Source organism: Chinchilla lanigera, unplaced genomic scaffold, assembly GCF_000276665.1.
Source record: "Chinchilla lanigera isolate Chin_1 unplaced genomic scaffold, ChiLan1.0 scaffold00113, whole genome shotgun sequence".
NCBI classification, from domain to species: Eukaryota; Metazoa; Chordata; class Mammalia; order Rodentia; family Chinchillidae; genus Chinchilla; species Chinchilla lanigera.
This window is the reverse complement of record NW_004955514.1, coordinates 4,134,389-4,146,593: the sequence shown is the minus strand read 5'-3', so window position 1 is coordinate 4,146,593 and position 12,205 is coordinate 4,134,389. Positions and strand designations below refer to the sequence as shown.

At 54.6% G+C, this 12,205-nt stretch overlaps 1 protein-coding gene across 1 annotated transcript in view; it reads right to left on the bottom strand.

Annotated features, from left to right (window-relative positions):
* Window positions 1-12,205, bottom strand: part of LOC102010294 (chromosome unknown open reading frame, human C4orf50) — a 93,961-nt gene that overhangs the window by 60,302 nt on the left and 21,454 nt on the right. The window contains exons 6-8 of the mRNA XM_005408860.1: window positions 6,811-6,978; window positions 3,433-3,489; window positions 1,907-2,089 (exon numbers count right to left, since the gene is read on the bottom strand). Of these exons, the coding sequence (XP_005408917.1) occupies window positions 1,907-2,089; window positions 3,433-3,489; window positions 6,811-6,978 (408 nt within the window). The remainder of the gene's footprint in view (window positions 1-1,906; window positions 2,090-3,432; window positions 3,490-6,810; window positions 6,979-12,205) is intronic.

Sequence of the window (12,205 nt, the reverse complement as noted above, 5' to 3'; positions counted from 1 at the left end):
CCCTAGTGACCCTCTAATTATGACTGGGTCTGATGAACAAGTGAGCTAATGAGCTCAATGGTCCAAATAGCTATGACTCTGAGAATAGGCTGACATTTCTTTATCCACGGGTCCCGCCTGCAAAATACTTCAGCGTGTACAACAGCCTGTGTTTCGCAGGTAATGATGACTGCTCGGATTTATAACCAGTCAGCCTGTCCAACCCCAGGGGACACCTTGGTCGTCATTTCTGGGCCCGCAAGGCTGGAGAGCGACCCTTGGAGCTGAGGCCCTCAGTGCTATGATGCCTGGCTATCAGACAGCCGACCGGTGCTGAGTGACACCTGCTGCATGCGAACTTCCTAGACCTCTGCTGCAGCCCCGCCTCAGTCAGCACGCAGTTATTAGGCACCTACTGCCCCTGGAGCTGTGCCAGGCGCTGCAGCGGGATTTGAGCCTCTTTCCTCACCCTTCCTCCAGCCCTGAAGAACTTGGGCCCCTGGAGCCAAGACAGGAGCACTGGACTTGGAGTCTGCACTCAGGATCCAAGCTCTGGGTCTGACCAAGCTGCCAAGTGGCGCCGCGGGGCAGACCGTGTGGCCCGGACAAGCTACCCGGGGAGGCAGGGAGGTGAGGAGGGCGAGGAGGGGACTCAATCGGCTTGCAGTCACCCAGCGCAGCCCTGCAGGGAGCGGGCACACGGCCCTGGCGGTGTTTACACGGGAGCTGCGTCCGCCCTCACACCATCAGGAGCCCAGCAGGCGCCCAGCTAGTCTGCGTGGCGTCGCTGGCTGGTCCCCAGGAACAGAGTGGCTTGTGTGTGTGTGTGGGCAGCCCTGGCTAAGCGCCCACGGGTGCCCAGTGTGCTGCTGTTCAGAGCCAGGCAGAGCCCGGGCGCGCTGTGTGGCCCTGGCCCTGGAGGCGCTGCACCCCCGTGGCCCAGGTGATGTTCAGGGACACTCCACTCCTGCGCTGCCTGTGTCCGCTCTTGTGGGCCTCGCTCACAAGGCTGTCATCTCACTGCTCCGGTCCTGGCAAGCTTCTCCACGCCAGGCACTGGGGAGACAGACAGGGCTGTAGAACTGCTCCGGCCCCAGCAGAGGGGACAGTCCCCCCACACACGTCATGTCACGCGTGTCCAGGCATAATGGTGCTCAGGACGTGGGGCAGCTCCCGTGGATCTGTGCCTTGAAAGAAGGATAAGAGGCTGCCGGGAGGGCCACGCCAGCTGCCAGAGGGAGTCACAGGGCAAGGGCTGGAGGCACGTGTGACACCAGCCCGATGGTGACACAGTCTGATGTATAACACCAAGTGTCCCCACAAAAAGCCTCGTGTACTGAAGCCTGATCTCCATGCAGCAATGCTCAGAGGTAGGATCTGGAGAAGGCGCTGGATCACAGGGTGCTCACCTAGTCAGGCTGTTGGTGACAGCACAGCTCTCTCTCCTGTCTCTCTCTCCTGTCTCTCTCTCTCTCTCTGCTTCCCAGCTGCCACGAGTGGAGCAATTCCCCCACCACACCCTTCCCCCACAGTGTTCCTGTCTTGCCACAGCCCAGAAACGACAGTACCAAGAGACCATGGACTGTACCCTCTGAAAGCCAACAGAAGACCTTCCTCCTCAGAGACGATGTGCTCTGGCATTTGGTCCCAGTGGCAGAAAGCTGACCTACACAGTGACGCTTGTGGGACACCGAGTCACAATCACTGTCTGTCTGTCCCCTGTACCACGTCCTGAGCACTTTAAAGGATGCCAGGCACAATCCCCACACCAGCCTAGAGCAGAGGCGCTGCACAAAGGAGGAGGCAGCCATGTTGCAGGCAGGGTCAGCCAGCAGAGGGGAGGAGGGGAGGAGGCCAGGCAGGTGGAGGGGGACAGACGTGCTCCAGCCCCGCAGGAAGCTGGGACAGGGCTGTCCGGGGGACCTACCCCTGTGACTCCAGGGGTCAGGAAGGTGGCTGTGTACTCCATCAGTGCCACGTCGTGGACCATGCTCTGTGCCAGCTCTGAGAGTGACGGGCTGGCCGGGCCATGTCTGCACAGCTCCTGCAGTAGGCGCATGATCAGGCGATTCCTGTCGAGGCACTTCTGGACCAGGGACGCCAGCTTGGCCTGCAAAGGGGAGACAGAGGGCACAGGGGGCCTGGGGTGCCTGGCGGACCTGGGGACACCTTGTTCTCCACCTCGGCGGGACTTCAGCCCAGTGCAGCCTCCTCCTCCTCCCCCTCCCCGCCTCCTCATCCCAGAAGCCTGGCTCCGGCTCCCCATTGCCCTCCATGTTGGGTCCAGGCTAGGAGGCAGGAATGGGAGCGTGGGCATGGACACGGGCTCTGTCTCTGCCCAGCTCCGTCCACACTTGTCGGTGTGTACGGCAGGACTGCGGAGGGCACCAGGAGCCGTCACAAGCCAAGCCCCAGCGAGCCTTGCGATTTCATTTTTCACCCTTGCTGGTAAAGCACAGGGGCATCGAGGTCTCCGCGTAAATCGGGGTGCACCCAATGAGGATCGCAGGGCAGGGGCTGGCGCCTTCCTCCGCGCTGGGTCATCCCTTTACGGATGCGAGCTCCGCGGATGCGGCTCTCTGGGAGGGGAACTGACGACCCAGCCTGCGGGGCTCGCAGTTCTGATTTCAGAGCTCAGGACCCTGAGGCCCCCGGAGGGTCGTCAGCAAAGCCAGGTGTCCCCGGGTCCCAGATCCGGCCCACATGAAGGCAGCAGGCTAGCCAACTTCTATGTCGCAAAGGACGCATGAGCCCCTTGGGCCAGAGGGGCCCTTTGGGCTTCTGTCCCAAACATAAATGCCAGATGGGGGCTTCTTTAAGAACTCCCGGCATGGAGTCTGTGCGGCACGGCGTGCGGGAGGGAGCCAGGGAGACAGAGACACGCCTGGGCCCCAAGCAGCGCCCGAGCACCAAACCACCAGGAGCGGTTGCAGGAACGGAGGCCCTGGCATGAACGAGTGTCCAGGCTGGTCACCGTGGAGACACGTTGTTCGGTTTGGTTTGGTTTGGTTTGGTTTGGTTTGGTTTGGTTTGGTCTGGTTTGCAGTCCTGGGCACTGAACTGAGGACCTCTGCCCTGAGCTCCATCCCCAGCCCTTTTCAGTTGTTTTATTTTGAGACAGGGTCTCATTAAGTCACTAAGTTGCTCAGGCTGTGCTTGAAGTTGTGATCCTCCTGCCTCAGCCTCCCAGAGTTCGGGGATGACAGGCGTGGGCCACCACACCCGGCTCTTTGAGGCACCTTCTAGGTTACCCCGTCCAGCAGGAAGGCTGCCCTTGAGGGACTGTGGCACTGAGAAAACAGCCTAAAAGAGGATACCTCAGAGCCTGCAGGGGGTGGGGGGGAATCACCACATCTCCCTCCAGACTCTCGCCCCATAGAGACAAGCAGGCCACGCCTACCGCGGGGAGGCAGCCCCTGCTCGGGAGCGATGGGGGCTCCCAGGACGCCTTACCTTCAGTGGACTCACAGCCAGGCGCGCTTCCCGCTGCTCTCTCCGAAGCTCTTCAAGCTGAAACAGAAGCACAGATGGGCTGCTCCTGGGGGCCCAAGGCCGGCTCTCCCCATCCTGCCTGTGGACCCCACACAGGGTCCTTTCCTGTTCCCCCGGCAGGACCACCACAGGCTGAGCCACTCCAGCGTGGACACTGGGTGACCCACGCCTCCCTGGGGTTACAGCGGCACAACTCCCAAGAGTGGAGCCTTGGAAGCAGCCCGTATGTCCACCACAGGTGAAGGGAAAAAGAAAATGTATTTATACACCTTGGAGTACTACTATGCCATAAAGACGGATAAACTTGCTTCACGTGTAGGAAAATGGGGGCACCTTGAGACCACAATGCGAAATGAAATAAATGAGGGTCACAGTTTAAACATCACACGGCTTCTCTTACATGAGAAGAAACCCAAAGCACAAATACATCGAAGAGCAAAGTAGAAGACAGATGATGGGAGACAGGAGGTGGACACCCTGGACATGCAATGGGGGTGGGACTGGGGGGAGGGGGGGAGTCAGAGGATCAGGGTTGCTGCCCCCCGCACCCACGCACTCATTATGTACCGCAAACGCGTGCTAGTGAAAAGTGCAAACACTTTAAAGACTGAGCTCGTGGGCGCTGTCTCCTCCCAGGCCAGCTCTGAAGCCTCTCCCTTAGAGAAGACCCCATTCCCGGCCCCCAGGCAGAGCCGCAGAGACTGGGAGAGAAACACAGCGGCTCCCAGGCCAGAGGCCGGCAACCCCACCCAGCTCGGCCCCTCGCTCGGGCTCGGGCAGGTCACTGGTCCCCTCCCGCACCGCCTTGGTGTCTTCATCTGGAAAGTGGGGGCAGATCCGGTGAGCCCCACAGTGAGGACGCAGGGAGGCCACTGATGTGAAGGGCACAGAACCAGGGCTGGGTGCGGGCAGCACTCAGTCAGTACCGGCTACTGAGCCAGGTATGGTGTGGTGGCCTGTCATTCCAGCACCCTGGAGGCTGAGGCAGGAAGGTTGCAAGCTCGAGTCCAGCCTGGGCCACTCAGTAACTTAGCAAGACTTGTCTCAAAATTAAAAACAAACAACAACAACAAAAAATAAAAACAAACAAACAAAAAATAAACCCAGCTTTTTAAAACGCCAGCAATAGAGCCCAGTGAGAAGACCCTGAATACAATCTCCAGTGCTGGGTGGGCAAAAGCCACTTCCTGCTGCTGTGGAGGAAGAGCAAGGCTGGGCACAGGCTCCTCATTCAGCTCCTGGTGAGAGGGACCGGGTCAGATCTGCGGCCCAGACCCGGGGTGGCCTGTGTGCCCGGCCCCTCCTCGCGGGGCACAGCGGAAGGGACACGGGTGCCTTTCCGGTCCCCCTCAGGAGGCCCAGAAGCTTCCATGTGCTATCTCTGCTGGGAAGACCCGAGGGGGCCCCAGGGACGGCACCGAGAGGGGGGTGGGCAGGCAAGTGCTGCCTTCCGGCCCCTGCAGGAGGACCAGCAGGGCATGTGTATGCGGGCCACTTTGCGCCTCCAGCCCAGCCGTGTGTCAGAGGTGACCCACAGATGCCTTAGCAAGTGCCATCTGAATGCCTGACCCACAGGATGTAATAAAGCCGGTGCCTTCGAGCTCTTGTCACCCACTGTCCTGCTCCCTCTGTCGTTAGAAAAAAAACATGCTGCATGGATGCGAGTCCCTCTCCCTCCCCCAGCCTCTTCGGACCTCTGATGATTTTTCAGCCTTACACACCTACTTGAATCATGGGGGCGGGGGATATAGCTCAGTGGCACAAGTGCCTGCTTGGCAAGTGCAAGGTCCTGAGTTCGATTCCTGTTCCCCCTCCCCTCCCCAAAAAAGCTGAATGACACCTACATGAATCAGAATGTGTGTGCACATGATATCCTGTACAAAATGTGCTGCATTTGTTCTGTCATTTAATAGACAACTTCTAAGTCTGGGGTGATCTCACATGCCTGTCATCCCAGCACTAGGGAGGCTGATGCAGGAGGGTCACAGGGAGTTCGAGGACAACCTAGGCCCCATAGTGAGCTCAAGGCCAGCCTGCACGACATAGCAAGCCCCTGTCTCAAAAAACGGAACGAAATTTTTGGTGATATTTCCATATCAACACACACAGTCTGACCTTATTCCCTTAAAACCTTGTGTATTCTTTCATCATGAACCTGAAACATAATTAATTTAACCCACTGTTCACGGAGATTCACGTTCTCTTCTTTGTTTTAGAAACAGGCTTCTGCAGACAGTTCTCGCATCTCTTCTGGCCTGAATGCTGAATAGTGTCAGAGACCAACTCCCCCTGAGCAGACTTAGACTGGAAAGGCACTCGGCGATACCCGCGGGCCTCGGGGAGCCTTCTCCACCCAGCTGGGAAACAGGGCATCTGTGCCGCTGTGGGCCTTGTGCCACGCCGAGGCCTCCGCTGTTACAAGTGAGTGAGGACAGGAGGACGCGGGGGCGGCCTCAGGTGACACACCTAGGCCCTCGGTTCCCATCGCTTGTTTCGTGTGGACTCCGGGTTTCCTGTAGGGAAGACTGCGTGATCATCATGCATCCGTTAAAATTAGGTAACTGAGAACTGAGGTCTCTGTGGATTTGCGTGCAGCTGCCAGGAATGATGGGAACAGCCGATTGTGCCGTTGTCCAACTTCCTCAGGGGAAACACCGCGGAGCAACCGCCTCGTGTGCCGGCGGGGATGCGGTCGAGGCGGTCGGCGCCCTCCTCAGCACTCTGCCTGCGAGCCAGGCGCCGGTCTGTGGCTTCAGCCTGGCAGCTCGCGCAGGGTCACCATCCCGAGTGCTCCCCTGGGTCCCTCTCGCTGCCCTTTATAACCTCTCAGGTCTTTCCATGCAGAGGAAGGACGTGCGGCTTTCTTTAAAACAACGTGTGTAGGGGCTGGGGATTTAGCTCACCAGCAAAGCGCCTGCCTGGCAAGCGCAAGGTTGTGAGTTCGGTTCCCGGTACCGGAGAAAAACCAAAACCAATAAATAAATAAATAAATAAAATAAAACAACATGTGTATTCTTTAACATTTTACTCAACAGAGTTGAGTCGGATGGCGAGGTGACGGGCCCCTTTTCTTCCTCGTATTGGTCTATATTCTATTTCATTTCGCTTCCAGGAATTGAGCTCAGGACCTCCTGCTTGCCAGGCAGGCATTGTGCTGCTGAGCTATATCCCTGGCCCTGGTCTATATTTTAAGTATCTAATAAATTGTTACATATGCAGGGTTCAGCAACCGGAGCAGACTGCGTCCTGCTCGGGCCCTCTTGGAGTGGGGACGGCCCTCGCCAGGGGGAAGGAAAGGGGACCCCCCACCCGCTTAGGGGAAGGAAGCGCCCCGCCTACCTTGCCGCTGAGCTCCTCCTGGAGGTGCACAGCCTGGTCCCGCGCAGCCTGCAGCGCCCGGTTCGCCCAGCGCTGGTCCCTCAGCTGGCACTGCAGAGTCTGCACCTGGTGACACAGCCGCTGGACGCACAGCCGGAGGTCTTCCTCAGCCACCTGGGCCTCCGCATCCTGGGAATGTCCGCAGCACAGATTGGGATAAAATGCTTAGGTCAGCGACACCGTGACTCGTAACTCGCGTTAACGAACAGCCGGCTCCTGTTTTCCTTCTTCTTCATCTCTTCTGCCTGCTTACATTTTCCTCAAGGTAAAAACAATTTAGAAAATAAGGGGACAGCCAGAGGTGGTGGTGCACGCCTGTAAGCCCAGCACTCAGGAGGCTGAGGCAGGAGGACTGCCACGATTTCAAGGCCAGGCTGGACTACATAGTGAGTTCAAGGCCAGCCTGGGACACGCATCGAGAACTTGTCTTAAAAAAAAAAAAAAAAGAAAAAAAAAAAGAAAAGGGGGCATAAAAATCACCCTAAACGCTACCATCCAACATAGCCATGTTACTGACCCTATGTTTTCTGCACAGCCTGTGTGCACACACATGGGTTGGGGCTCAGGTTGGATGTCTGAGGAGCTCCTGAGGGGTTGGGAAATCCCAGAATAATATCCTAAATGTTACTCCCAAAACATGCAAAACGGAGTCGATGAAATCAGGGCCCGGCTGAATAGCTGCCCGTCACCATTACACAGAAACACAGCATGACGGATGAAATTCCACACCCAAAGCGAGCATCGGGTCACTCATTCCATTACAGCGGCATGTCAGCCTCTAAGACAGAACATGCTGAATTTCCCACAGGGAAGGAGGTCAATTTTGTCTTAGGTCAACACAAAATGGCCTCTCCTTCTTGGAGGGAGGCAAGGGCAGCGGAGCCATGTGGGAGCCCCGAGGGCTACTGGGAAGTGACCTGAGCAGCAGGGACACTACTGCCCCCTAGTGGTCCTGCATCTAAATCATTTTTATTAACATACATAGTGCAGACACACAGGCACACACACATAGGTGTGCTTATTTTTCCTTATCAAATCTAATAAGTGATACGTGTCTTTTGCTTTCTGCCTTCCCACAGCATGAGCACTTTCTCCTACAAACTGCCGCTGCAGCCGATGCTCTGGCTGGTGTGTGGGTGCCCCCGAGTTCTGTGGCCTGAGACCCTGTGAGCTATTCTGACACAGTGGGGCAGGACAGATAGCCTTGCCCGTGATACCTGAACTGGCCTCTGCACTCTTCCTGAGATGCAGCAGGGGAATTCCACAGTCCAAGGGAGTCACCCGGGGTGGTGTTGGGAAGGAGGGCTCCGCTGTTGCCCTAAAGCTTCCCTTTGGGAAGGAATGGGGAGCCTAGGAACTTGCACATGCCCATCCCTGGCTTGGAGCCTTCCACCTGTATTTAAAGCAGCCACGGAGCATCTCAGGAGGCAGAAAGCTCCTGTCTCCCGCCACTCCTGACCTGGAGGGAGTGGTCAGAGGCGGACCCCAAGCTCCTCTATTGGGAAAGACAGAGAAGGGACAGCAGGGTCAGGGAGCAGAAGCCACGCGATCGACCCTTCAGCCTCTCCCGCTGACAAGGACTGTGACAGCTGAGCGTGATGTACTCTCCATAATTACTAGAAATTCACTCTGCGTGGGCCTGGGCACACAGGCTGGGCCCTGTCAGGAACAGATGGGTGTTCCCAGTGCCTCCGTGAGATTCGGCTCCAACTCTTCAAAACAACTTGGCCTTTCAGGAAGTTCGGCGCCATGCTGCCGCCTCCCTCCTCTGGCGGTACCTTAGACAAGACTTTGTCAGGGGTCCTGAGAAAGCGTTTGCACAGTCATCCGGAGGGAACGGCGGTGGCCGGGGCAGCCTGCCTGTCACCGGGGACCATCCACACAGCAGACAGTAGGAGCGCACACTCCAGCCTCGCAGCACTTGGGCTTGGGACAGTGTCACGCTGCCATCAAGGAACTCCGGCAGGTGGGCAGAGAGACACAGACACAGTGACCTTACCCAGCAAGGTACGAGGAGGCCAGAAGGCCTCAGGAGGCTCTAGGAGGGACTGAACCGGGGCCTTGTTTGTGCCACTGTGGCCAATGCTATGATCCCTGCCTGGGTGCTACACCACTGTGTAGCACTTGCCCATTCTTGGGATGTAAAAGCCCCACCACAACCAAATGCAAACCACCAAAACGACACCAGTGGACTCATAGCTGGGAGGAGATGCATGTGAATCAACTCCAACAGCCCTCATCCCGAGCCCCAACATGAGACCTGAGGATGGGGAGCAGTTCCCAGGAGAAGGTGGGGTGCAAAGAGGGGCAGGGAGGGTGCAGAGAGCCTGGGCTGAGGCTGCAGCTCAGAGTGTGGGGGACCAGGAGTGGACGGGGTAGTGGAGGTTCGCAGGGCTCTGGGCCTGGGCTGTTGCCTATCACGAGAGTCTGGGTTCTGCGCCCAGGGCAGCAGGGAGCCACGTGGTGTTTCAGGACTAAGAGTCGTGTGGTTAGGCCGTGACTTAAGGTGACAGGAAGAGGGAGCTTGCTTCACTCTCAGCTTCTGCCCACCCCCAAGTCCCATGGATTCCACCTCCTGCTGCTGACTCCAAATTCCTCAGCTCTAGGACCCCTCGGCTGTAAGACCCAGCCTCCTCCTCTCCGCTACTCCCTCCCATCCGCCCAGCTCCTTCTCCTGACAGAGACGGTGATCTTCTTACAGCAAGTGCTGGGCTGTACGGCTTTCCTGCTCAAGGTCATGCTGAATACAGAAAGGCCCAAAAGGAGGCCACAGAGCTTCCGGTGACCTATGACATCACAGCTTCTTCATCTCCTGCCAACTGCTCTGGCCCACTACGCCAGTGACACCAGCCGCCTTCTGTCTTTCAGCAAGTCCAGCTCCTCAGAGCCGTGGCCTGAAATGCTCTTTCTCGCTGTTTCTTTCCAGCCGGGAAAGTCCCGGCTCCATAGTCATCTTCTCAGAGTTCCAGCTCCTGCCAGGCCGGCAGAGCTGGCCTTGGAAAACTCTGCGCCCTGGGGAGAACATATAAACACAATGCTTTGCAGACAGTGGAAGGCAACCAAGGCAGGAATACAGTCCTCGAGAAGGAGGAAGCACAACAAGCAACGAGGCAAGCTCTGAAGTTCTCTGGATTTCTCCCTGACGTATTTCACAGACCACAGGGCAGGAAAGTCCTACGTGAGAGCGGCTGCCGCTGGGTGAGTCCCGGCTGCAAAGAAGCTGGGCTCTGCGGGACCCTGTTATGACTGATACATTGTGTCAACTTGAAAAGTTTAGAAGTTTAGCTAAGACTCAGCAGGGAGCCAGAGTCCTCACTTTGTAAACACCAGGAGGCTGTGCAAGAGGAGGCCATGGAGATGGTGTGGATATAGAGGACCCACCTTAGAGTGGTAGCCTGCGTACAGTAGAAGGGAGGAAAAGAGGTTTGTTCTCCCCATTTTTGCTCTTGCTGCTTTTGCTGTCTTCTGCCAGCTTGAACTGTTGCCCCTGTGCCCTGCCACCCTGCCTTGGAGAAAGCTGATGATGGACTGAAACCTCCACAGACTGTGAGCTAAATAAATCTTTTCTTCCTTAATTTTGGGTGTTGGGTATTTTGTCTCAGCGACGAGAGAGAAGTAACCCAGACGGACCCGGAGGAGAGAGCTGCAGAGAAAACATCCACATGCTGTCCTACAAATGTTCCCTGGATCTTCAGCTGAATCGTAAGCCGTGTGCCACCGTGCAAAACTCTACGCTTTGCACAGGACAGCAGCTGGAAGCTACTCATCAGAGATCCCAGAGGCCACATGGCTCTGAGAAGGTGGCATCAGTCTGGCTGAGCCAAGGGGACGTGGCCTTGGTGAATATGCTGCGAATTCAGCCAGTATCATTAAAGGGTCATGCCTAGGGGTGAGGGCCATACGGCAAGCCCGGGGACTGGAACAGACATGCACATGAATAAGATGACCTGCCATCATTTGACTACCTGTCAGTCATTCAACCATCTAGCAGAATGAAACCCACTCAGCATTCCCTGGAGGGAGATGGTAATCAGGGATCTCCACAGCATGTGTACGTCCTATGTCAGAAATTCTTTTAATTCCTGGACATGTGATGAGGCAAGAAAATGTGACTGTCATAAAACAAAATAAAACAGCCAATAGAAGCAGGCAAGGAGATGATCCAGGTATCAGTGATAACAGATGAAAGAACTATAATGTATATGGCTATATGCATAAAAGATGAATAAGATGAATGAGAAGATGAAGTATTTCAACAGAGAACTGAAGTTTCATTTTTAGAAAAGGAACTAAGGGGCTGGGGATTTAGCTCAGCGGCACAGTGCCTGCCTGGCAAGCTCAAGGTCGTGAGTTCAATTCCTGGTACCAGAAAAAAAAACAAAAAGAAAAAAAAAGAAAAGGAATTAAATGAATATCCTAGAGCATCAAAATACAATTACTAAAATTAGGAACTCATTGAATGGATTTAACAAAAGATAGACACAGTGGTAGACATGATTAGCAAATAAAAGAAGGGTCAGTAGAAAATTCAAATTGAAATAAAAAGAAAAAGTACAGTGCAGTTTTCAAAAGATGTGGAATTCAGTAAAAAAAATCTGAATTTCTTGGAAGAAAGACAGTAAAATGAGGCAGGATGAAATATTTGAAGAAATAACAACAATCTTTCAAGTCTGATAAAAGACATAAATGTACAACTTCAAGCAGCTCAGAAAAATCAAGCAAGATAAACACAAAGAAAATCATCCCAAGCCACATCATATTCAAGCTACCAAACCCCAAGGAGAATGCAGTCAGAAACAAAGCAATGTATTTCTTTCAGGGAGGGAAAGATGATTACAACTGATTTCTGAACCAAAACTATGGGAGGCAGAAGACAATGGAAAAAAATCTTTCAAGTGCACAAAGATGGGGAAATACCTGTGTATCCAAATTCTGAATTCAGAACCTTTAAATGAGATGATGGGAAACTGTTTTCATAAAAAGAAGCATGAAGTAGCCAATTATCAGTAAATCTCACTGTAAGACACACCAATCATCTTAAGGCAGAAAGGAAAAGAACCCACAGCCCAAGCATGGGTAGACGTGGGTAAACAGAATAACAACTATATAAAACAACAGTAACAATGCTCTGTAAGATTGGTACACACAGGTATAATCTACATGACAAAAATAAAAGGACCACAAATAATAAGCAGAGTTAAATTATTAAAAGATTTTTTGTGATTTGAGACACAAAAATACTAATTCAAGATAATTAATAGACACATTTTGGAATTTCTAGGGTGGCTACTGAAAGAGTGAAACTAAAATATAGGACACAACAAGCTACTGAAAAAGAAAACAGAAGGCCTGGGGT